Source organism: Gigantopelta aegis, chromosome 3 (assembly GCF_016097555.1).
Source record: "Gigantopelta aegis isolate Gae_Host chromosome 3, Gae_host_genome, whole genome shotgun sequence".
NCBI classification, from domain to species: Eukaryota; Metazoa; Mollusca; class Gastropoda; order Neomphalida; family Peltospiridae; genus Gigantopelta; species Gigantopelta aegis.
This window is the reverse complement of record NC_054701.1, coordinates 61,476,072-61,503,823: the sequence shown is the minus strand read 5'-3', so window position 1 is coordinate 61,503,823 and position 27,752 is coordinate 61,476,072. Positions and strand designations below refer to the sequence as shown.

Below are 27,752 nucleotides of genomic sequence, written 5' to 3'. Positions count from 1 at the left end.
GTGTCCCTTTTATACGTTGCACGTACCACTGGACACTGAAAGTGCTGTTTTTAAAACGTTGCACCCCTTCCTAGTAAACGTCTTCACCCGTCCGTGTTTTGTGACAGTTTGCAATGTTTTGTGTTCCATGCCTTACACATCTTCGAAAATTGATACTTTATTTTTTTTAATGATATTTCTTCCGTGGTGGTGTTTAATTTCAGATAAAAATGGAATGAAAATCTCAGTATCAGCTGAAAAAGAAAACACTTCTTCAGTGCGAGGGACAGCCTGGTACTTTAAAAGTCTATCAACGTATCAAGACCAGCTGTTAAGGAAAATGGGATCAAAGGTTTGTGCGTTTGTTTAACGATACCACTAGATCACAATGATTTATTAACCATCGGCTATTGGATGTCAAATATATGGTAATTTTGACAGTCTTAGAGAGGCAACCCGCTACTAGCAAGGGATCTTTTATATGCATCATCCCAGAGACTGAATAGCACATACCACAGTCTTTGATATACCAGTCGTGGTGCCCTGGCTGGAACGAGAAATAGCCCAATGGGCCAACCGATGGGGATCGATCGTAGAACGACAGCGCATCAAGCGAGCGCTTTACCACTGGGCTACATCCCGCCCTTGTGCAGGAAAGTAAATATACAGTTACCAATAACTGGATTAGTGTTTTATATGATTATTTTGTGATTTAGAACCAGGCAAAATCAGAAATTACGCAGTTGACAATGTCCTTCAAATACTGCACCAAACTATAGGGTAAAAAAAACCCCCAGAAATGAGAGGCCACCATTTCTGAACATAATGGGGAAAAAAAAACCCAAAAAAAAAAAACCCAGTCAGAAAAGTCAAAGTGGTTTGTAAGCCACACGTATATCTTTGGTTAACTGAACATTATCGTGGTGGTCTGGGAACTGTGGGCGATTCGGTGCCTAAGGTTCGAGTCTCAGCAACGGCATGAGAGACAATTTGTGAGGCCAAAAAATTATTTTTATCCCCTGTGCCTGTGCGTTAATAACTATGCATGCACTACTACTATTTCTTTCTTTAACTCTATTCAAACCTGACAAACATTATGCTATGTTTAAATTTGTGTGACAATCTCAAGTCTCTGGCAAGGATAAAGTAAATAAATGATTGTTCTTTGTTTAACAGACTGGTTCAGTATCTGGAAAATTACCTATATAATATTTCCCGTACATTTGCGTTCATACTGCTAAATATGTTTATTGCCATAAGTGTGTTTTCTATTTGTTCATAAATGTATGTATTGTAATTCTGTAGTATTTGTACCTGAGGGCCTCAGTGAAGATTAGCTTTTGCTAACTGTGTTACCCTCACTAAATAAATACTTTATTATTATTATTATTATTTATATCATTATCACCAACATAACATTTAAATAATTAAGTCTCAGACCCTATATAGTTGCAACCCGCGGAAATGGACAGTAAGTTTGATTAATCTAGAAACCTGTAATAGATTTGGATAAAGCTACAATAGAGTGAAACAAGAGTGGGGTCCCAGCTCGGTGGTGGCCTCGGTGGTGTCGTGGTTAAGTCATCGGACACAAGGCTAGTAGCCCGATACCGGTGTAAAAGGAACGCAGGTCCGTAGGAACAGTAGTCCTATCGGACCTCCATAGCTTAGGAACCATAGTCCTACCCGAACGTATATTCCTGGTTTATTTTTAAGTTTCTATCCTAGGACTTGTATTCCTAGGTATATTAGACCTAGGACATGCATTCCTAGGAGATTAAGTCCGGGCAGACCACTGTTCCATACGGACTTGCATTCCATATACACCGGCTCCAACCCAGAGCGAATTTTAACGACTCAATTGGGTAGGTGTAAGACCACTACACCCTCTTCTCTGATCACCAACCACTATCCACTAACAACTAACCCACTGTGTGTTCTGGACAGACAGCCCAGATAGCTGAGGTGTGTGCCCAGGACGGCGTGCTTGAACCTTAATTGAATATAAACACGAAAATAAGTTGAAATGAAAAAGAATGAAACATTGTTCAAAACGAGGATCTACGTAAAAAAGGTAGACTATAGGCTGTGTCCATAACCGTTACTTCTCAGATATACGTGCGTTTTTAAAAATATGAAAAATGCATTTTGGGGTATTAAAACACTAGGATGACCAAAAAACACTTCGGACGTACGCATAGTCTAAACAATAGAATATAATGGTGGTGTGTTGCCTGTACTGATATATCGTGAAACAAATATTCCTTTTGTTCTATTTTTTCCCCTTGATTGATTCATTTATTATAGATGTGACCGGTTGATTGACTGGTTGATTAATTAATTAATTAATTAAAACATTAATCAATTAATTAATTGATTGATTGATTGATTGCTTCATTGATTCATTCATTCACTCATTCACTCATTCATTTACAGATTTCGAGAGAGTTGCACGATCTTACAGTGACGGAGTTAAACTCTTTGTTTTATATGAGGATCTTTGGGCTGGTGAAACGCACCGCTACTCTCTATTGCTTCAGTTTGCTCGTCTTTTTCGGTTACTATTCCTGCAGCGTGTTAGGGGGTTGCCTAATGTTTATGAATCATGAGTACGACACAGACTGGAATGCTCTCGTCACGGTTACCATAGGATTGATGACTCCAGGTTTCATGATTTTATACATCCCACTGAACATGCTGATTCGGAGACAAATCAAGCAACAGGTAACGTATCGCAGGGCCGTCCTAAGCGAGTGGGGGGTGGGGGTGGGGGGTGGGGGTGGGGGTGGGGTGGGGGGTGGGGGTGAGACATGTGTCCTCCCTATCAGCGTACGAGACAAGAGGGCAGTTATCTCTCATCCCCCGCCACACACACACAAACACACACACACTCACACACAGGGCTGGAGCAAATCCTCAAAATTCGGGCAACAAAAATAGATATTCGACCATAATCAGCTTGCCTAAAATCTTTTCACCGTGTATTTCCATAATTTTACCCACATTGTTAGTTATACTCCATGTTAAGACGCGTCGCGATTCGTCTGCAACTTCTATAGCTGTTTCGCAGTAATATGAAAGAAAGAAAGAAATGTTTTATTTAACGACGCACTCAACACATTTTATTTACGATTATATGGCGTCAGACATATGGATAAGGACCACTCTTTTCAATTAGCAGCAAAGGGATTTTTTATATGCATCATCCCACAGACAGGATAGTACATACCACGGCCTTTGATGTACCAGTCGTGGTGCACTGGCTGGAGCAAGAAATAGCCCAATGGGCCCACTGACGTCGATCGATCCCAAACCGACCGCGCATCGCCCCCGGCAGTAAAATTAGTAGATTTTTGTTTAATTCCGGCAAAAATCAATCGGGAGAAGACTACAAAGATTATAAATGTGGCCTGATTCCTGTCTATTGGGAAAAGACTATATTAATGTATCCCCATTCTTGTCTATCGGGAGAAGACTATATTACTGTGGCCTGATTCCTGTCTATCGGGAACAGATTATATTAATGTGGCCTGATTCTTGTCTATCAGGAGAAGACTATATTAATGTGGGCTGATTCCTGTCTATCGGGAAAATACTATATTAATGTGGCCTGATTCTTGTCTATCGCGAGAAGACTACTACGTATATTAATGTGGCCTGATTCCTGTCTATCGGGAGAAGACTATATTAATGTGGCCTGATTCCTGTATATCGGGAGAAGACTACATTAACGTGGCCTGATTCCTGTCTATTAGGAGAAGACTATATTAATGTGGCCTGATTCCTGTATATAGGGAGAAGACAATATTAACTTGACCTGACAGAAGAAGACTATATTAACGTGGCTAGATCCTTGTCTATTGAGAGAAGACTATATTAATGTGGCCTGTTTCTTGTCTATCGAGGGAAGACTACTATATATATTAATGTGGCCTGATTCTTGTCTATCGAGAGAAGACTATATTAATGTGGCCTGATTACTGTCTATCGGGAGAAGACTATATTAATGTGGCCTGATTCCTGTATATCGGGAGAAGACTATATTAATGTGGCCCCATTCTTGTCTATTGGGAGAAGACTATATTAAAGTGGCCTGATTCCTGTATATCGGGAGAAGACTATATTAACGTGGCCTGATTCTTGTCTATCGGGAGAAGACTATATATATTAAGGTGGCCTGATTCTTATCTATCAGGAGAAGACTATATTAACGTCTTGCCTATCGGGAGAAGACTATATTAATGTGGCCTGATTCTTCTCTATCGAGAGAAGACTACTATGTATATTAATGTGGCCTGATTCTTGTCTATCGGGAGAAGACTATATTAATGTGGCCTGATTCCTGTCTATCGGGAGACGACTATGTAAATGTGGCCTGATTCTTGTCTATCGGGAGAAGACTATTAACGTGGCCTGATTTCTGTATATCGGGAGAAGATTATATTAACGTGGCCTGATTCGTGTCTATTGGGAGAAGGCTATATTAATGTGGGCTGATTCTTGTCTATCAGGAGAAGACTACTATGCATATTAATGTGGCTTGATTCTTGTCTATCGGGAGAAGACTATATTAATGCAGCCTGATTCCTGTCTATCGGAAGAAGACTATGTTAATGTGGCCTGATTCTTGTCTATCGGGAGAAGACAATATTAATGTGGCCTGGTTCGTGTCTATCGGGAGAAGACTATATTAACGTGGCGTGATTCCTGTATATCGGGAGAAGACTATATTAATGTGGCCTGATTCTTGTCTATCGAGAGAAGACTATATTAATGTGATCTGATTCTTGTCTATCTGGATAAGACTATATTAATGTGGCCTGATTCTTGTCTATCAGAAGAAGACTATATTAATGTGTCCTGATTCTTGTCTATCAGGAGAAGACTATATTAATGTGGCCTGATTCTTGTCTATCGTGAGAAGACTATATTAATGTGTTCTGATTGTTGACTATCGGGAGAAGGCTATATTAATGTGGCCTGATTCTTGTCTATCAGGAGAAGACTACTATGTATATTAATGTGACCTTATTCCTGTCTATCCGGAGGAGACTATATTAATGTGGCCTGATTCCTGTCTATCTGGAGAAGACTATGTTTATGTGGGCTGATTCTTGTCTATCGGGACAAGACAATATTAATGTGGCCTGTTTCCTGTCTATCGGGAGTGGACTATATATATTAACGTGGCCTGATTGTTGTCTGTTGGGAGAAGACTAAATTAATGTGGCCTGATTCCTGTCTATCGGGAGAAGACTATATTAATCTGGCCTGATTTCTGTATATGAGGAGAAGACTATATTAATGTGGCCTGATTCTTGTCTATGAGGAGAAGACTATATTAATGTGGCCTGATTCTTGTCTATCAGGAGAAGACTATATTAATGTGGCCTGATTCTTGTCTATCGAGAGAAGACTATATTAATGTGTTCTGATTGTTGACTATCGGGAGAAGACTATATTAATGTGGTCTGATTCTTGTCTATCGAGAGAAGACTATATTAATGTGTTCTGATTGTCGACTATCGGGAGAAGACTATATTAATGTGACCTGATTCTTGTCTATCGGGATAAGACTATATTAATGTGGCCTGATTCTTGTCTATCGGGAGAAGACTATATTAATGTGGCCCGATTCCTGTCTATCAGGAGAAGACTAATTTGTATATTAATGTGGCCCCATTCTTGTCTATCGGGAGAAGACTATATTAATGTGGTCTGATTCTTGTCTATCGGGAGAAGACTACTATGTATATTAATGTGGTCTGATTCTTGTCTGTTGGGAAAAGAGTACTATGTACATTTATGTGGTTTGATTCTTGTCTATCGGGAGATGACTATATTAATGTGGCCTGATTCTTGTCTATTGGGAGAAGACTACTATGTATATTAATGTGGACTGATTCCTCCTGTCTATCAGGAGAAGACTAATTTGTATATTAATGTGGCCCCATTCTTGTCTAACGGGAGAAGACTATATTAGTGTGGCCTGATTTCTGTATATCGGGAGAAGACTATATTAACGTGGCCTGATTATTATCTATCGGGAGAAGACTATATTAACGTGGTCAGATTCTTGTCTATCGGGAGAAGACTATTAATGTGGCCTGATTCTTGGCTATCGGGAGAAGACTGTTAATGTGGCCTGATTCTTGTCTATCGGGAGAAGACTACTAAGTATATTAATGTGGTCTGATTCTTTTCTATTGGGAGAAGACTACTATGTATATTAATGTCATCTGATTCTTGTTTTATCGGGAGAAAACTATATTAATGTGGCCTGATTCTTGTCTATCGGGAGAAGAGTACTATCTATATTGATGTGGCCCCATTCTTGTCTATTGTGAGAAGACTATATTAATGTGGTCTGGTTCTTGTCTATCGGGAGAAGACTACCGGTACTATGTATATTAATGTGGCCCCATTCTTGTCTATTGGGAGAAGACTATATTAATGTGGCCTGATTCTTGTCTATCGTGAGAAGACTATATTAATGTGTCCTGATTCTTGTCTATCAGGAGAAGACTATATTAATGTGGCCTGATTCTTGTCTATCGTGAGAAGACTATATTAATGTGTTCTGATTGTTGACTATCGGGAGAAGGCTATATTAATGTGGCCTGATTCTTGTCTATCAGGAGAAGACTACTATGTATATTAATGTGACCTTATTCCTGTCTATCCGGAGGAGACTATATTAATGTGGCCTGATTCCTGTCTATCGGGAGAAGACTATATTAATGTGGCCTGATTCTTGTCTATCGGGAGAAGACTATATTAATGTGGCCTGATTCCTGTCTATCGGGAGAAGACTATATATATTAACGTGGCCTGATTGTTGTCTATTGGGAGAAGACTATATTAATGTGGCCTGATTCCTGTCTATCGGGAGAAGACTATATTAATGTGGCCTGATTCTCTGTCTATCAGGAGAAGACTATATTAATGTGGCCTGATTCTTGTCTATCGGGAGAAGACTATATTAATGTGGCCCGATTCCTGTCTATCAGGAGAAGACTAATTTGTATATTAATGTGGCTCGATTCTTGTCTATCGGGAGAAGACTATATTAATGTGGCCTGATTCCTGTCTATCGGGAGAAGACTATATTAATGTGGCCTGATTCTTGTCTATCGGGAGAAGACTATATTAATGTGGCCTGATTCTTGTCTATCGGGAGAAGACTATATTAATGTGGCCTGATTCTTGTCTATCGGGAGAAGACTATATTAATGTGGCCTGATTCTTGTCTATCGGGAGAAGACTATATTAATGTGGCCTGATTCTTGTCTATCGGGAGAAGACTATATTAATGTGTTCTGATTGTTGACTATCGGGAGAAGACTATATTAATGTGGCCTGATTCTTGTCTATCGGGAGAAGACTACTATGTATATTAATGTGGCCTGATTCTTGTCTATCGGGAGAAGAGTACTATCTATATTGATGTGGCCCCATTCTTGTCTATTGTGAGAAGACTATATTAATGTGGTCTGGTTCTTGTCTATCGGGAGAAGACTACCGGTACTATGTATATTAATGTGGCCCCATTCTTGTCTATTGGGAGAAGACTATATTAATGTGGCCCGGTTCCTGTCGATCGGGAGAAGACTATATTAATGCGGCCTGATTCTTGTCTATCGGGATAAGACTATATTAATTTGGCCTGAATCCTGTCTGTGGGGGAAAAGACTATATTAATGTGGCTCGATTCTTGTCTATCAAGAGAAGACTATATTAAAGTGGCTCGATTCTTGTCTATCGGTAGAAGACTATATTAATTTGGCCTGAATCCTGTCTGTGGGGGAAAAGACTATATTAATGTGGCTCGATTTTTGTCTATCAAGAGAAGACTATATGAAAGTGGTTCGATTCTTGTCTATCGGTAGAAGACTATATTAATGTGGACTGATTCCTGTATATCGGGAAAAGACTATATTAAAGGGACATTCCTGAGTTTGCTGCATTGTAAGATGTTTCCGACTAATAAAATATTCCTATTATTAAACTTACATATTAAATATATATATTCTTGGAGAATATCACTCTGTATATTCAATGTGGCCTGATTCTGGTCTATCTTTAGACTATTTCCTGTGACATGATTCCTGTTATCGGGAGAAGACTGAGTTGCACTGTAAAAACATTTTTGGCCGCAGGAGAAACTATTTGAATGTGGCCTTTTTTTTTTTTATCGGGAAAAGACTACAGTCCAACGCTGATTTTGTCTTTGGCAGCCCGTCTAAATTGCTCAAATCACATTAAAACCTTTTCGGGAGAAGACTCTAATAATATTGTTTGGACTTAAATTTTTGTCTATTTTGGTCTTCGGTCTTTGACCTAACTACTAAATTCGTATTCCAAATTCTTGTCTACCTCAAATTCCCCCCCCTATATTAATGTGGCCTGATTACCATATCTATCGGACTTTAAACTTTTAGATCTTCGTTCAAAATTTTATGTCAAAGATATATTCTTGTCTATCGTGAGAAGACTATATTAAATAGTCCGATTCCTCTCTATCGGGAGAAGACTATATTTATGTGGCCTGACTGTCCTATCGGGAAATGCTCCAAATTAATGTAAATATTCGGCCGAGCAGTCTATTCCCACTATTTAATTTTTAGATGTAAATTTCAAAATTATCCTGATTAAACTCTAGTGGGATAAGAGCATGTTAAAATTATGTCGCACTCGCACTTAATATTTGTAAGATGCCCAAACTGGATTTTGTCTTCAATAATTTCGTACGAACGAAAAAAATATATTTTAGGAAATAAAATGAAATTTAACCTGGTACAAATATTAGAACGATCAGAAACACGTTTAATATACAGCCGCTAATATTTTATGCCGAAAAATGTATTTAATATGTAATTATAATCGTTAAAAAGTCTTTGTTAGTCGAAAACATCTTTAAAATTGCAACAAACTCAGGAATGTCCCTTTAATGTGGCTTGATTCTTGTCTATCGGTAGAAGACTATATTAATGTGGCCTGATTCTTATCTATTGGAAGAAGACTATATTAATGTGGCCTGATTTTTGTCTATGGGGAGAAGTCTATATTAATGTGGCCTGATTCCTGTCTATCGGGAGAAGACTATATTAATGTGGCCTGATTCTTGTCTATCGGGAGAAGACTATATTAATGTGGCCTGATTCTTGTCTCTTGTGCATGTATGTATGACCATCTTTGTCGTGTCTGTTACAGGGGATCAAAAAAGCGCGGCAAATCTTGAAAGCAGAATCTATTGAATGGTTTCAGAAGAGGAAAATATTACTTTACTTCAGCCAAGAATCAATTCCTACTGTATCCTTTATTGTACATATTAAGCAAAGGTATTCCAATAAACTACTTGACAGAGAATGGTGAGAGTTTTTTTAATAATAAAAAAACTACGTTCAGATCATAAACTTAGTCTCAAACATTTACAAACAGATAACTATATGCATAAATGTTTCATAGTAATTCCCATATATCTTTAACATAATACATAAGGCCTTTACTTTCAAAAAGGCTATAACCGAAACGTCTTCATGTATGTAAAGGTCAGTAGATGGTTTATCTAATTTGTTAATGTCATTACAGGCACAGCGGAAGCAAGAAGTCATTGGGGAGTGAGTGGGGGTGGGGTTTGGTGGGTTGTGTGTGCGTGTATGTGTGTGTGTGTGTGTGTGTGTGTGTGTGTGTGTGACTAAGACCTGTGGCGCAAAGCAAAGTTCTCAGGGGGTTCTGGGGTATGTTCCCCCGTAAAATGTTGAAAACTAGATGTCCTAAAACGCGATTTCCTACATTCTACAAGTACAATTCATCTCTGCCTTAAGATTTACCTACTACAAAAAATATTTTTGGTTCAATATTTCTGCCTGCATTAATGTTGGGTGTCCCATTTGTCCCCAGGGAGAAGGTGGAGTTTACTATAGTTATATATACAGCAGTGAAATGCATTTAAACTGTTATTTCTCCGATGTTTGTCCAAAACTACATGGCTATTTCTAAGTGTTCAAGATAATATATTTAATATGCAGACACTAATATTCTGCACACAATTATACATTTAATATGCAGACACTGATATTCTACACACGATAATATATTTATTATGCAGACACTGATATTGTAGACAAGATACTATATTTAATATGCAGACACTGGTATTCTACACAAGATAATATATTTAATATGCAAACTCTGATATTCTACACAAGATAATATATTTAATATGCAGACTCTGGTATTCTACACATGATGATACATTTAATATGCAGACACTGGTATTCTACACAAGATACTATATTTAATATGTAGACACTGGTATTCTACACAAGATCATATATTTAATATGTAGACACTGGTATTCTACACAAGATGACATATTTAATATGTAGACACTGGTATTCTACACAAGATGACATATTTAATATGTAGACACTGGTATTCTACACAAGGTGACATATTTAATATGCAGACACTGGTATTCTACACAAGATACTATATTTAATATGTAGACACTGGTATTCTACACAATATGACATATTTAATATGTAGACACTGGTATTCTACACAAGATGACATATTTAATATGCAGACACTGGTATTCTACACAAGATGACATATTTAAAATGCAGATATTGATATTCTACACAAAATAATATATTTAATATGCAGACACTGGTATTCTACACAAGATAATATATTTAATATGCAGATACTGGTATTATACACAAGATAATATATTTAATATGCAGACACTGGTATTCTACATATGATGACTTATTGAATATGCAGACACTGATATTGTACACAAGATACTATAGTTAATATGTAGACACTTGTATTCTACACAAGATAATATATTTAATATGCAGACATTGATATTCTACACACGATAATATATTTAATATGCAGACTCTGGTATTTACACATGATGATACATTTAATATGCAGACACTGGTATTCTACACAAGATGACATATTTAATATGCAGATATTGATATTCTACACAAGATAATATATTTAATATGCAGACACTGGTATTCTACACATGATGACATATTTAATATGCAGATACTGGTATTCTACACAAGATGACATATTTAATATGCAGACACTGGTATTCTACACAAGATGACATATTTGATATGCATACACTGGTATTCTACACATGATGACATATTTAATATGCAGATACTGGTATTCTACACAAGATGACATATTTAATATGCAGATACTGGTATTCTACACAAGATGACATATTTAATATGCAGACACTGGTATTCTACACAAGATGACATATTTGATATGCATACACTGGTATTCTACACATGATGACATATTTAATATGCACACACTGGTATTCTACACATGATGACATATTTGGTCTGGCGTTATCATGCTGGAACGTGTATTGCGGATGACGAGCAAACACAACGGCACTATACGGGGTCTGAGGGCCTGATCAATGTAACGCTGAGCTGTAATACCATTACCCCTTCCTGGACCAATATTCTGGAAGACAACTGGGCCAAGTCTTTGATTCAGGCCAATTGCAGCTCATATCATAACACTTGGACCACCCCATGGATCTCTTTCCATCACACACTGATCATCATAACGATGTCCACGTCTGCGCCATATTCGAACTCTTCCATCAGCATGGAATATGCAAACCCGAGTTTCATCTGTAGAGATCACATGTCTCCACTGCTGATAACGCCAATTCCGGTGAAATGTGGCCGACTGTAAACGGTTCTGCCTGTGCTACTGAGTCAACCTGGGACGACGGGCAATCTGATTGAAATTAGCTCTACTGGTCTTAACCAGTAGATCTAACAGCATTGCGTGGACTCCCATGTCCAGGTAACATTTCATCTATAAATAACAATTTAAATATCAACCAATTACACTTCGCCTTTTATAGCGTTATTCGGGAGCATACAAATTCTAAAAATATCGGGCGAGACTATTTATGCAATAGGCGAACTTGTTGGTCTATTTCAACATTGAAAAAAAAGGGGGGGGGGGAGGAGTGCAGTAATAAACTCTGGATTATATACTAGTATAAACAGATTTTATGGCTATGCCATCACGTTGTGTTTTTTTCGTCTTGAAACGAATTTTATATAAAATGTTATATTGAAATTAGTTTCCGGCATATTTCGTAATTCACTCGAATCATTTCGTATACCCTCGGCATAATCCCGAATGTTTTCAAATTCTTTTCAAATTACTGGCATGATTTTGCAAGTAAGGTTTTGATTGGTCGAAGGAAAGGTCAGATGGACATCAGCTCCAACGGGCTGCTGTTAGATCCACATGTAATAGTGGAGCTAATTTTAATTAGATTGGACGACGGGCAGGACCACGACAACTGAGAGTGTTTATACGGAGTCTACGTCTAACTGTGTCACCACTGAAAAGGTCGGTTGTGGACTCCAATTGTTTGTCGAGCTGTTTTACTGGCTGTCAGGAATGGATCGCGAATATGCAAGCGATGAATATGTCTGTCCTGTCGTTGGGTGGTGACACAAGGACGGCCACTTCGAAGAAGGTCAGCAGTACTGTTGGTGGTGACAAAACGATCTTTCAGACGACAAATGGTTGTGAACGTTAAAAGCATTGACAACATTACTAACGCTTTCACCTGCCTGTAGGCGTCCGGTTGCTTGTTCCCGCTGTTGTAAGGTAAGTCTTGGCATATTCGTACGACATAAATATTGGTGAAATTGTTTTTATAAATTGGATATTTTTATACTCTATAATGTCATGAACAAAACATGCTTTTTGATTTTTACGAGGATCTCTTACTTGACAATCCCATGACATTTTCCTATGATATGTTTTGATGACATGCTTCAACCGTAAATGCTAACAAAACGAATTGAAAACTGTTACAAGGGACGATTTGCTTCAAAATACATCCATTACATTACACGCAGGCAAAAAATCTAACTTTTCAATTAATGTTTAGCCTCTTTAAAAAATTTGCGTTTCTTTTGCTGTTGAGTATATTTAATATGCAGACACTGGTATTCTACACAAGATAATATATTTAGTATGCAGACACTGGTATTCTACACAAGATAATATATTTAATATGCAACTTTCATCAAGTATAATCGGAAACATGTAATGACAATGACAGAAAACTCGGAGCAGTCTCTTTAAGTAATTTTTCTCTAATTACCATATTATCCTTTTTTATGGGTATGGAATAAAGTTGAGAGTTTGTATGTGTTTAAAACAGTAATACGCTTTTATACAAGTTCCAGCACTGTAAAATTACCTGCCAATCCGTTGGTTCCCTTTTGACGCAGACGTACTATAAATAGCGGCCGTTAGGTAGCGTTATCTTACAACGAGTAGTTTAAAAACGTATCTATCATGCGAAAACGAGTTTTTAAACAACGAGTTGTAAGATATATGGTATCTAATGGAAACGAATGTAGTATTTTATTTCTTACATATCTTCAAAAAACAGTTTTAATTAAATTTCCAACTGTACGGCCCTAGCGCTTATAGTCAACTTGTGCGTCACAGACAAGTCAATTTCAGGTAAACTGGTATGCCACAGAATGATCGATTCGACGTGCTTTTTTTGCCCATTGGCATTGGTGACCGGTTCATCACCTACGAACAACCAGTCGTATGTCTTTAAAATGGTATCGTACATATGTGTGTTAACAATATGTGTTGTAAAACATAACGAATGATGTTCTCGCCAACGGTTGTGTAAGAATATACGAATAAACGCATGTGGTTTCCTTGACTGTTTCCAGCTGCAGTTCATGTTCTACGACATGGATCTCTGCCAGGTGTGTAGTAAGTTAACAAAACAGACTTACCAATCAGACGACTGTTATGGATATTGTTTTCCCTTATCAGTGCATTAATATAATCACGAGGGAGGGAAGGGAAGGATTTAGCTCAGTCGGTTGAGTGCTCACTTGAGGTGCTTCCGTCGCAGGATCGAACCACCTCGGTGGATCCATTCAGCTGATTGGGTTTTTCTCGTTCCAACCAGTGCACCACAACTGGACAATGGCCGTTGTATGTGTGTTTCTGTCTGTTAGAAAGTATATATAAAAGATCCCTTGCTGAATTAGAAAAAAATGTAGCAGGTTTCCTCTGTTAACTATGAGTCAGAATTAGCAAATGTTTGACATCTAATAGCAGATGATTAATTAATCGATGTGCTCCAGTGGTGGCGTTAAACAAAACAAACTTTACTATAATCACAGAGGATGTATTAAATAACTTTTCTAAAGGAGTTTTGAAATTAACCATCGTTGGACTCAATATTTAGATAATTGACCAATAGTCCTGGCTCTGGGGGTAGTTCGCACACATTATTTCTCTTTTAGAGAGTTAACTTAAATTTTCTGTTCTATATATTGTTCTATAAGGTTTTCAGAAAAAGTTTGGGTAACACTCCCAGATCAAGTAAGTTTTCTCAGCAGAGCACATTTATGATTTTTGGTTCGCCGCCAAAAGGCTAAAATGACGATATTAGAGTTTCATGCAATAAATAATTATTTGACACCCATAGATGATTCATTTTGATTTATTTCAATTGTTTGCGTGTTACTAACTATATTTTAGCATTATTCATTGCCATAAACCTGGATTGGGAGTACACACTGACCTTATTTTACATATTTTTACTCGGAAATCGCTTTTGATTTGAAAGTAGCTCAAAGTCTAATGGCTTCTCAGTCCACCAATACTGTAAGCAGAGTTCCACAAATTGGCCAAAAGTTTCTTCATTAAATCCTCAGAGCAATACAATTTTCTATTTGATACCTCGAATTGCTGGATGATACCCATGGGGCCATTGTATCCCTACCCCATAAAATAAACACTTTTAGGGCATTTCGTCAAATGACCATATCTCCTAAAGTGTGTGCCATAAGAAGTTAATCTTTGTGTCTATAAATGTGTTTTGATCCCAAAAAAGTATCTGGTACTATTACTGTGACTTTTTTGGAGTTTACCTAATTAGCATAATTCCAAGATGGCGTCCAAAATGGCCGCGGAATACTGAATTAGATATAACTTCGCATACAGAAGAACATTTCAAGTGAAATTATTACATTATTAGTGCAAATGTTTCAAACATACCAAAATACTGCAGAACTTTATCAGACAATTACATTTCTTACATGAATCGAGTCAGGGCTAGCTCTGGGTGAGCAAAATATTTCGCCAAATTGTCTATTAAACTTCAAAAATTGCAGAAATTGACAGTTTAAAAAAAAAAAAAAAAAAAAAAAAATACATGAAATTATTTCGCCAAATTAAAATAAAATTCACAATTGGCGAATTTGGCGAGTGCCAGAGCTAGCCCTGTGAGTGATGTTTTCTTACACCGACAGAATTTGCAACATTTGACCTCAGCCATCCTGCAAGGGCAAATTGAACTGATACACTTATGACATGAGCATATGACTGACAAATTAACCTCAAGGATTTGCTACGATGTTGCAGGCATTGGTTGACCTTGGTCGTGCTCAAAGCCACAATATTGCGGTTTCAATGATTCAATCAACAGTTTCAGGGTCGAGATGGCTTTGCAAGGCATTTATGGTGGTTTGGGCATTATAGAACGCACGCTGGATATGAGGCAGAATACCATGCGGGTGCCTTGGCATTCTTTCCTCGCTGTAGGGCGCATCGGAAGCTTTTAGCGCAGAGTTAAAAGTTCCTGATGTGTCGTAGAAATTGTTATTGGCCGTAAACCCGTAGACACGTATATAGCATCGCACGGGCCCAGTATGGCCCCTGCAACATTCGTACAGATGCCGTATGATTTTGGCACTTAATTTCGGGGCCCTCAAATCGTACGGCACCCATACAATTTCCAAGATCATCATACAAGTATCTTACGATGTCCGTACAAGTCCCTATCGAGCCCCGTACGATGTGTAAAAATCGCACGGGTATCTCACGGCTCCTGTCCGACTGCCGTGCGGCGTCCGTAGGATTATCCTGCAGTACTCTTGCAGCTTGCCCGCAGGCGCCTCGCGGGCTCCGCTGAATATGTGACTGCTACACATGGATGCCGCAGACCCCTGTGATACCGAAATCATAGAAATCCACCGTATGTAGAAACATTCGTACTGAGCCCGGTGGATATGTGACTGTAGCATAACTCTTTGAGTAGCTGGCTTTTCTCTAGGCTGGTCATTATCCCGCGCACAGCAAACAATCACGAAGATAGCGAAGGAGGTGAATATTGTGGAGAAAATTATTGAAATCGCCCGTGATCGTGGCCTCACAACAAAGGACCTTTTGAAATATGTCACACACTCTCCTCTCCTGTTCAGTGACAACGATATAATGACCAGCCCACCTCGGGACACAAAGTATATGTTTTAATCTCCATTGATATAGATGTAATTGTCGCCCTGCTCTACCACATCTCCGTATTGCTGCAATACGAACTTAAGGAGCTGTGGGTACGAACTGGAGTGGGAGATTTCACTCGCTAGGTGTGTGTCCCTTCCTACTCTGTTCGACATCCTGGGTCACCAGCACTGTACAGTATTCCCAGCTTTGTACAGCCTTACAGGGTTTGACATCACCAGCAAAGTTGGTACGAAGAAGGCAACTTTGAAAGCAGAACTGGAGAAGTATATCAAAAACTTTGGGAGATATTCAACCCTCTCTACAGTCATGATTCGCAATGCCAAGTATTATTTGGTGAATGTGCTGAGATACCACAAATGTTATACCACAAATGTCTGTGACCTCCATGCAGAGATTTTCGATTTCAGTAAAGGCAGCTCTCTCGACAACCTGCCCTCGACCAGCCACATAATCCTGCCTCATATCCAGCGTGCGTTCTATAACGCCCACACCACCACGCATGCCTTGCAGAGCCATCTCGACCCTCAAACTATTGGATCACTGAAACCACAAGAGTGTGGCTATAAGCACGACCAAGGTCAATTAATGCCTTATTTGGTCAGTCATATATATACTCATGCCATAAGTGTATCAGGTCATTTTGCCCTTGCAGGATGGCTGAGGTCAAATGTTGCAAATTCTGTCCGTGTAAGACAACATCACTCAATTCCTGTAAAAAAATGTACTTGTCTGATAAGATTAGCTTGAGTTCTGTAGTATTTTGGTATGTTTGAAACTTTTGCACTAATAATGAAGTAATCTTTAAATAGTAGTATTTAGGGCAGTTATCAATGATAAATAATGATAATTCATGAAAGGTTCGTTTGTACTATATTAAACACAATGTATAGGCCTGATATTGTTAATGATTGAACTTCATTCTTTATTAATGTGGACTTTTTGATTGGATGGGGTTTTTAATTATTATCTGGGATATGGTAGGGAGGAGGAGGGGTGCAGAAGTTGTGTATTTGACTCTTTTTTTTAAAGTGTCACTTGGAATGTTCTTCTATATGCGAAGTTATGTCTAATTCAGTATTCTGCGGCCATTTTGGACGCCATCTTGGAATTATGCCAATTAGGTCAACTCCAAAAAATCACAGTAATGGTACCAATCAATTATTTGGGGTTAAAAACATATTTCTAGACACAAAGATTAACTTTTTGTGACTCCTACTTCAGGAGATATGGTCATTTGATGAAATGCGCTAAAAGTGTTTATTTTAGGGGGTAGGGATACAATGGGCCCTATGGGTATCATTCAGCAACCCGAGGTATCAAATGGAAAACTGTATTGCTCTGAGCACTTAATGAAGGAACGTTTGGCCAATTTGTGGAACTCTGCTTACAGTATTGGTTGACTGAGAAGCCATTAGACTTTGAGCTACTTTCAAATGGAAAGCGATTTCCAAATAAAAATATGTAAAATACGGTCATTTTTTACCCCTGACCTAGGTTTATGACAATTAATAATGCTAAAATATAGTTAGTAACACAAAAACAATTGAAATAAATCAAAATGAATAATCTATGGGAGTCAAATAATATATGTATTGCATGAAACTCCAATATCATCATTTTAGCCTTTTGGCGGCCAACCAAAAATCATAAATGTGCTCTGCTGAGAAAACGTACTTTACCTGGAAGTGTTACCCAAACATTTTCTGAAGGCTTTGGCATATAGAACAAGAAAATTTAAGTTAACTCTCTAAAAGAGAAATGTACGCGAACTACCCCCCCCCCCCCCCCCCCCCCCCCCCCCCCCCCCCCCCCCCAAAGTCCGTTCTTGTTTTGGAAAATGGAATTTAAACGTCCTTGAAAGGTGGACGGGATACGTTTGCATTTTTTTTTGTATTCTGTAATATATGTTGTTTGACCAAAACTAGCCTAAGGGGGTCCTGAATCCGTGCCTGGCTGTGAATATGATAGTATAGTATACTAGTAATCAGTCCGTCTAGAAATATGTTCCACCGAAATTTATATTAAAAACTATAATGCACTCCAAGAATCTAAAACTAACCCAAATCCTACTTCTAATTCTAAACCTTTCCCTAATTATTCTAAATGAACAACTAATTAGGACAGTTGTAGTATGTTAGCTGTAATGAAATTACATTACATCAAAAATATTCTATTTCTATAAACATCACTTCCATCGCTTGCACAGACAATATTTTGAAAGGATTTTGAAAGGATTACATCAAACCACATATACTTAATTATGTTTTTTTTTTTTTTTTATATTTCCAGCTTTATCTAAGAGACTGCTTTCTCAGGATGTACAATGCTAGTGCAGAGAATTCCGAAAAAGAGGTTTGATTTTCACGTCCAATTACTAATATATATTTATCTTGAAATAATTGTTTGTATGAACCAACTACCATTTAAAGCAAAATGTTTATACTTACACTCTCAGGATAAAGTCGATGCATTTCGTCACTGACTTCTTATTCTCTGTGTATTTTTATGACTGTTTCAGGATTTATCGCATGATATGAGCTTTAAAAAAACAACAAACCCCCCCACAAAAAAACAAGCATTGAGCATAAACGTGTTAAATTAATATGCAGCCACCCACAAAGTAGATTTTAAGATGATCATCACCATGCCTAAAACAAACTAACTACAGCATATCCTCTGTATATAAAAACAACAAAGTAATTAACAAAATATCAAAATACCATTCCATGTGTCTATATATTATTACCAGTTTAATACACACACACACACACACACACCACACAACACACACACACATAAACACACACCCACAAAGTACATTTTAAACACATCACACACATGCCTAAAACAAACTATACATATATATATGTATATAAAATATATAAAGTATACAATATATAAAAATACACATATATACTTACTCCTTTAGAAACATACATATATACATACATACATACATACATACATACATACATACATATACATATATATATATATATATATATATATATATATATATATATATATATACTGAACTCCTTTAGAAACGCACCACCTAGTTCCTCACGTATGTTTTAAACATTACAATATTTGGTAACAATATCAATTTAAACTTAATATAAACATGTTAAACGATGCGTCCGAACACAACATTGAGACCTTGTTTCAACTCAACTACGTGCACATGCAAATCATGAAAATCATTATTTTTGCCTGCTGTACTTAAGAAGAGCACAATAGTTTAGATGTTTTTGAAGCAATATACCATGAAAGATCCTTGGAACACTGATCTGTGGTGATTTTCCCCTCTAAACATTCGTAAAATACAGTAAATGATGCCGCGATTGACAGAAAACCAACGCAATCAAGCAATAGGATTGCTACAAAGTGGAATTTCCATTCGAGCGGTTGCCAGACAATTCAGTTGTCATCACTTCATAATAACCAGGTTAAATGGAAGGTTGAGGCAAACACGATCAACTCGTGACCGTCAACGTCTTGGGCAGCCACACATGACGACCCCAGCGCAAGATGGATACATTCGGCTCCTTCGTCTGCGTGATCGATTCCGTCCAGCTACGGAAACAGCTGCAGCTAAACAGAATCTACGGGATCCAGTGTGTGCATCCACCATAAGGTTGCGGTTTAGCTGCAGCGGGACGTCGTGCACGGCGACCGTATGTTAATCCTATCCTGACCAATCAGCATCGTCAACAGCGAGTGCATGATTGGAGAGAGGTCCTATTCGGTGTTGAAAGTCGCTTTCATCTGCATCACGCTGATGGTCGTCATCTTGTGTGGAGACGTCGCAGTGAACGTTATGCGGATTGTTGTGTGCGCCAGACCAATGGATTGGTGGTGGCAGTGATGGTTTGGGGTACCTTCACTTTTGATCACAGGACCCTCCTGCGCATTTGTAGGGGACGGATGCATGCGATAAACTACAGAGATGAAGTTTTACAGCCTGTCGTTGTGCCCATGTTCCAAGCACATCCTCACCTGCATGTCTTTCACCAATATAATGCTGGTCCTCATACGGTACGTGTGAGCATGCTGTTCCTAGCTGCAAGCAAAAATTAATGCCATACCATGGCCTGCTCTTTCCCCGGATATGGCACCTATTGAACACGTCTGGGACGAGCTGGGACGGCGTCTTTATCTGAGGCCACAAATCCAGAATCTCCGTGACCTTGATGCGGCCATATTGCAGGAATGGAACCAACTGCCACAAGCCTCCTTCCAGAACTTGGTTATCTCCATGAGGCGTCGATGCACAGCGTGTATTGCATCCAGTGAAGGACACACATGCTACTGATATCCATTTGATAATCACATGTTCCACCAACTATTTTTAGTTTTGACCCCTATGATGTTCAATCTGGTATCACGGAATAAAACCCCATCTCTGCCCATATGTGTGTTGATGATAGTGTTCACCAATTAAATGAAGTTCACAGGAACACCGTATCCCAGTGATACTAAAGGGGTTCAGTATATATATATATATATATATATATATATATATATATATATATATATATATATATATATATATACTACTCAAAAGAATTTAAGGGTCAGACGATATTTTCGACATTATTTTCTGAATGTCAATTATATTAGCTAGACCATAATGTCACGCATGGTATTGTTCCATTTTGACGAAAGTGGGTCTAAGCAACCCATAAATGAATTAAAATCCACTGTCATTGACACTGTCGACTAGTTCTAATGGCGAAAACATGCTTACATTTGCACGTAAATTAGGGCGAAAGCGAAAGGTCTGCTAAGTGCCCATAACTTGCTTTTTCACAAAGCGCTTCATTTGCACGCTTTGCATGTGTATTCCATGTTCCCAATGCTGAATTTCCATATAATTGGAGCTTGCGTTCGTGTACGGTGCACACTCCAAATTCGACAATGGTACGACGTCAACTGACTATCGAAGATCGAGGAAGGGCTATTGCTTGGCTTCAGGATGGCAGTACGCAAAGAAATGTTGCTCTGAGACTTGGTGTCAGTCAGTGTCGTTGGCCGACTGTGGCAACGGTACCAAGCAACGAATTCTGTTCGAAATCGTCCACGTTCGGGAAGACCCCGAAGCACTACAAATAGAGAGGACCGCTACATCACCAATATGGCTCTACGTCAACGCACAACCACTGCACGCCGATTACGTGACAATCTGCGGACTGCGACTGGAACTCGAGTGTCTGATCAAACCATACGCAATCGTCTGAGAGCCAATAATCTACGCTGCCGTCGCCAGGCTGTTCGACCACCACTCCTACCACGTCACAGAACGGCCAGATGTCACTGGTGCACGCTTCATCTGCGGTGGCAACGTGTTCAGTGGGGTCGAGTGATGTTCACTGATGAGTCCAGGTTTAGTCTCCAGTTCAACGACGGTCGGGTTCGTGTCTACAGACGTCCTGGGGAGCGCTTCGCTGACGTTAACGTTAGACAACGTCACCGGTTCGGTGGTGGCAGCGTCATAGTGTGGGGCGGCATCTCTATCCACCACAGGACCCCCCTCTATGTGGTGGATGGCAATCTGAATGGAATCCGCTATCTGAATGAGATTATCCGGCCGTTGGTTCTCCCAGGCCTTCAGCAGATTGGCGGCGGGGCAGTTCTGCAGGATGACAATGCCAGACCCCACCGCGCCAGGGTGGTAACGGACTTTCTCAGACAACAAGGTATCGCCAGGATGGATTGGCCAGCATATTCGCCTGACTTGGCCCCAATAGAGAACGCCTGGGACGAATTAGGCAGGAGAGTTCGGGATAACCATGCCCCTCCGGCTAACCTTCATGATCTGGGTCAACTTCTTATGGCAGAGTGGCAGGCCATTCCCCAAGAGTTCTTCAGACGTCTGATCAACAGCATGAGGCAACGATGTGTCGAGTGTATTCGCGCCAGGGGTGGATTCACACACTATTAAACGAATGTTCTAATGTGTAAAATCCATGTTTGACAACCTTCAACTTTGACAGCATGTCATGTGACTTTCTTGTATACAGTGACGTTTATTTGTGGTTTTTTGTAAATATGGAACAATAAATTAAATTTTTGGTGTAGTTTACATCATCAATTTAACAGTTTTAGAGTCCAATGATAAGAAAAATGACGTCACACAGGAACACGTGACCAAGAATGCTAGTAATGCAACATGTGATCACAAAGCATGAATATCTTGTGCAATTGACAGGACACCGCTGTAATATCGAAGTGAGTGGTTTCACGTTCATTTACTGAATTTTTATGACCAGATTTCAAGTAAATTATATTCTATATGCAATTATTTGGTGCACAGGAACTTTTTGTTAACATTTGTAGTATTTAAATTACCCGGTCATAAATTTACGTGGGGTTTTTTCCTTGTGCCGTGTTTTAATTTTCAGTGAGTAAGTAGTAAAAAAGATTGTAATTATAATAATTGAACGTGATAATGTTTTTATTTTTGACGTTCATGGAGGTATGTGCTTGAACCTTAATTGAATATGGGCACGTCAAATATCTATAATTAAGTAAGTAAGTAAGTAAGTAAGTAAGGTAGGAACAATAAGAAGGCGTTACACACTTATGCACTAAGCTGTTCTGTAGTTAATACTGCCATTAACGTCACAATTAATACAATGTACCGGTACATTCAATTGTTAAACAACAGAACAAAGAGAAGTTCTTGTTTAATGGTTTGTAACTCAAATATTGTTGCTGATGAACCTATATTAATGTTTTGCATGATAGTCGCCCAGTAATTACAAATAGAGAACAGTAGGTTGATGGTCAGTTCATAGAGAGAACTCGTTTTGGGAAGCGATACCGGGATGCGAATCCAATATGTACCAATTTTAAGTCCAAAAACAAAACCATTAAATCACCACTATTTTGTATATTTATAACAGAGGTGACCACTAGAACATGTTTTGTGGGTTGTTTGTTTGTTTGTTTGTTTGTTTGTGTGTGTGTGTGTGTGTGTGTGTGTGTGTGTGTGTGTGTGTGTGTAGGTACTTACAAATGTTTTACTTTTTTGTATTGTTTTAGGCTCTTGCCAAACGTGTGGCAGACCACCACATAAGACTGTTTGTAAGCAACAACTACGACCGAATTTTACAGTGGAACGACTTGGACGAATCGATTCATGAACGCCATGCCACCGTGATGAGGAAAAAATGTCTGTGCGAGATGATAGAAGAAGATTTGTGGCCAGAACAGATGATATGATATAATTTCAGAGAGAGAGAGAGAGAGCTGGATTTGACAAACGAGATGCAAGTTTTAAACAGAACATTTGTAATGAACATGGATTTGCATGACATTCACAATTTCTTTTACCGTTATGACAGACCTTGTCGCTTGCGAAGTTCCATTTTGTAGAATTCCGTGATAAGCTAGTCGTCCGAATTTTCGTTTTCGTTGACACGAATATTGACGCACGTCTGTTGGTCCATCTGCTCTGTAAGTTCTATTTCTGTCAAATTGTGATTAGAAAAAGTTCTTTTTCGCAAGACTGTGCTCGTTCAATTATACTTAATTTAGTTGTTCTTGGCTGTACTTCGCTGTGGAGTCAGGTAGATTGTCATTGTACTTGTTTGGCTGTAAAGGTTAGGTAACTCTTGATGTACTCGCTTGGCTGTAGGCAAAGGTAGATCTTGATGTACTCGCTTGGTTGTAGGCTGAGGTAAATCTTGATGTACTCACTTGGTTGTAGGCTGAGGTAGATCTTGATGTACTCGCTTGGCTGTAGGCTGAGGTAAATCTGGATGTAGTCGCTTGGTTGTAGTCTGAGGTAGATCTTGGTGTACTCGCTTGGCTGTAGGCTGAGGTAGATCTTGGTGTAGTCGCTTGGTTGTAGGCTGAGGTAGATCTTGGTGTACTCGCTTGGCTGTAGGCTGAGGTAGATCTTGATGTACTCGCTTGGGTGTAGGCTGAGGTAGATCTTGGTGTAGTCGCTTGGTTGTAGGCTGAGGTAGATCTTGGTGTACTCGCTTGGTTGTAGGCTGAGGTAGATCTTGGTGTACTCGCTTGGCTGTAGGCTGAGGTAGATCTTGATGTACTCGCTTGGGTGTAGGCTGAGGTAGATCTTGGTGTAGTCGCTTGGCTGTAGGCTGAGGTAGATCTTGGTGTAGTCGCTTGGGTGTAGGCTGAGGTAGATCTTGGTGTAGTCGCTTGGTTGTAGGCTGAGGTAGATCTTGGTGTACTCGCTTGGCTGTAGGCTGAGGTAGATCTTGGTGTACTCGCTTGGCTGTAGGCTGAGGTAGATTTTGATGTACTCGCTTGCCTGTAGGCTGAGGTAGATTTTGATGTACTCGCTTGCCTGTAGGCTGGGGTAAATTTTGCACCTTGGTGTACTCGCTAAATGAAGGAAGGAAATGTTTTTTTTTTTAAATGACGCACTTCACACAGGGGGGCGGGGCGTAGCCCAGTGGTACAGCGCTCGCTCGATGCGCGGTCGGTGTGAGATCGATCCCCGTCGGTGGGCCCATTGCGCTATTTCTCGTTCCAGCCAGTGCACCACGACTGGTATATCAAAGGCCGTGGTATGTACTACCCTGTCTTTGCACATAAAATATCCCTTGCTGCTAATCGAAAAGAGTAGCCCATAAAGTGGCGACAGCGGGTTTCCTCTCCTAATATCTGTATTGTCCTTAACCATATGTCTTTCACTCAACACATTTTATTTATGGTTATATGGCGTCGGACATATGGTTAAGGACCACACAGATATTGTGGGAGGAAACCCGCTGTCACCACTTCATGGACTACTCTTTTTGATTAGCAGCCAGGGATCTTTTATATGCACCATTCCATAGACAGGATAGAACATGCCACGGCCTTTGATGTACCAGTCGTGGTGCACTGGCTGGAGCGAGAAATAGCCCAGTGGGCCCACTGACGGAGATCGATCCCACACCGACTGCACATCAAGCGAGCACTTTACCACTGGGCTACGTCCCGCCCCGTAATGTTAAGTGAATAACAGAATTCACAAGTTGAGGGCACCAATTAAAATCCTTAGGTCCTAGATTGCTGTAATTTAGTGTCACTCTAATTGGTCTGATTGCTAGCCCCTAATTAATTAAAGTCTAAGTTATTGCATATATGCAGGTGACAGAATAACAATTAACTGAATTGTACATGAACAGCTAAATATATAAATTGCACTTGAATATAGAGGTAAATGTTACACTATGACAGTATTATGAAGTAAAATTAAAGTCTTCAGCAAAACGAGAAGTGGAACGTCCAACCTGATTTCATCCCCCAAACTAGTGAAATTATTTGACTATTTAGCTGCTTTTGTAATATTGAAACAGTAATTGTTGTTATTGATATACAGATAATGTTAACCAATATTATTGTTTATAAGAACATATTTCTTGACTAACTTTGTTTGACTTTGTTCTCTTTTCATTCATCATGTTACAGGACCGTGACGATTACTCTTTATTGATGCGGAATAACGAGATACTATTATTATTATTAATTTATTTTAAAAAAAATTCTTTCGGGGGGGGAGGCAATGACATGAAGCGGAATGTCAATGGAACTTTGGGCGAGGTTTGGAGGGGTTCGTAAAAAAAAAGAAAATTAATATATAATAAAATTATAACTGTCGCAAAATTTAGGGTTGGGGGTACGGGCCCCCTAGATCCGCCTCTGATTGTACAGGAAAGAAATGCAGAATAAAGAGATTTTACACTGGAAAAAAAAGAGATAATTTATAATACTTGAAAGAAACATATTACAGATATACAGAATAAAGAGATATAGTACAGATTAGAGATACAGAATAAAGAATAAATAGAGAATAACTGGTTACTGTCTTAAAGGTAGACTAAACTCCAACAAGAGCCTTATTTGTTGGAAAGATGCATACCCGGACCACCAACACATACTGACACTTTAACCAATGAAAAATGCGTAATTTTAGAATTAATAAAAAAACATGATTATTCCTGCTAACTGGGGGCAGCCATTTTGTTTCGTTTTTGTGACGTCCGGTGGTATAGCTTGGGGCGAAGTGACGTCAGCACAGGTCCAACTTCTCTATTATGCACAGTGTAAACAAACGCTCTAATTTACAACAAGGCGCTTCGCTTTCATCAACCTGACTTGTAAAACAACATAAATGACTTGATAGTATAATAAACTATTTAACTAAATATATTTCAATTTGCATCAATATAACGAAATGGAGTTATAGTATTTTTTTCTTTTAAAAAACACAAAGCAAAAATACATATTATTAGGCCTATTCAGGCTATTGGTAGGATACGTTCGAGCGAAAACGACCACTCATGATACCCAAGTGATAATTTTCTTTCTTTGTTACTACGTAATTGGTAATTTTTGTGATTTTAGACGGGAAAGTCTACTTAATCAAGGGTTTTACAGAATTACTTACAGTAATAAAACAGGATGGCTGGTAAAGTCCATTACGATTTGAGGTTATCACACAATACCCTGTGATAATAAAAGAGGCACGTATTTTTAGTGTGTCTAGACACCGTCTAAATATACACCTGCCAATCAAGAACCACAGGTACAGGCCACGGAAAGAAAAGACCAATTAACCAAGAAAACACTCCGACTATTATTGCAGTACGTGGGTTAATTTATATACAAAATATAATACAGTTATTTCAACACTTTGACAATGGTGGTTTATTTTGTATTGAAAAATAAACCGCATATACACGTTGCTGTGTTACTGGGATGGATATTATTACAGAACATTGCAATGCATCCGCAAAAATCGGGTATGTTTTGTTTCTTCAATTCGAAGACTAATTCCTGACGTGACACGTTAGGTATTACGTAACGACCAGCTCGCCAGAGGGCGTATTCACTGGGATGGTACAAAATAGCTGCGCCCGTTATATATAATAGCGGTCACATTTAACCGTTTTATTAATTAACTATACTATTATACTTGTTGATATTAAGCAATAATGTACATTATCTATCGTTGAATATGCATACCAGTCCAAAAGCCTTGCTTTAGCATTCCTTTAAGAATGATATCAGCTTTATCCTACGAAGGTTAGAATGCCGAAAGCCGCGAGGGACTGCCGAGGGTGCCCTCCCATTTGTTACACGTCCCATTTCTTACACACCTTATAACAACATACGTCATTGTTGATTGAACTGTTAATTCTGTACCTTCTACCTAGTATGCAATAATGGACTCACCTTCTATTAACTATTAAGACACAAGAACAGAACATATATTCACATTGATTTATTACAAAATATCTATTTACTATGTGATGATGGAGAATCTATGCTTGTAGCTGATGTACTGTAAACTGGATTAATATTGCTCACGGCTTCAGTTGTTAACAATTAAGACCATTTTAGAAGTAAAACCGGTTTATGAAGTAAAACATTAAACG

The 27,752-nt window shown here is 38.8% G+C and overlaps 2 protein-coding genes across 3 annotated transcripts in view; one reads left to right on the top strand and one right to left on the bottom strand.

Annotated features, from left to right (window-relative positions):
- LOC121368384 overlaps window positions 1-23,579 on the top strand; it is a 48,030-nt gene extending 24,451 nt beyond the window's left edge. The window contains exons 4-9 of one of the 2 annotated variants that reach the window (XM_041493080.1): window positions 204-331; window positions 2,416-2,703; window positions 9,193-9,291; window positions 13,761-13,796; window positions 18,640-18,702; window positions 23,398-23,579. In XM_041493080.1, the coding sequence (XP_041349014.1) occupies window positions 204-331; window positions 2,416-2,703; window positions 9,193-9,291; window positions 13,761-13,796; window positions 18,640-18,702; window positions 23,398-23,577 (794 nt within the window). In that variant the 3' untranslated portion in view covers window positions 23,578-23,579. The remainder of the gene's footprint in view (window positions 1-203; window positions 332-2,415; window positions 2,704-9,192; window positions 9,292-13,760; window positions 13,797-18,639; window positions 18,703-23,397) is intronic. The other variant, XM_041493081.1, reaches the window with a different exon arrangement.
- A 6-nt stretch (window positions 23,580-23,585) lies between these two features.
- Window positions 23,586-27,493, bottom strand: LOC121368761 (guanine nucleotide exchange factor subunit RIC1-like). Its single transcript, XM_041493507.1, has 3 exons — window positions 27,489-27,493; window positions 24,671-24,749; window positions 23,586-24,634 (listed from the first exon to the last, which is right to left on the bottom strand). The coding sequence occupies exons 1-3, from the start codon at window positions 27,491-27,493 to the stop codon at window positions 23,933-23,935; spliced, it is 786 nt and encodes a 261-aa protein (XP_041349441.1). The 3' UTR covers window positions 23,586-23,932.
- Window positions 27,494-27,752: the final 259 nt, after the last annotated feature.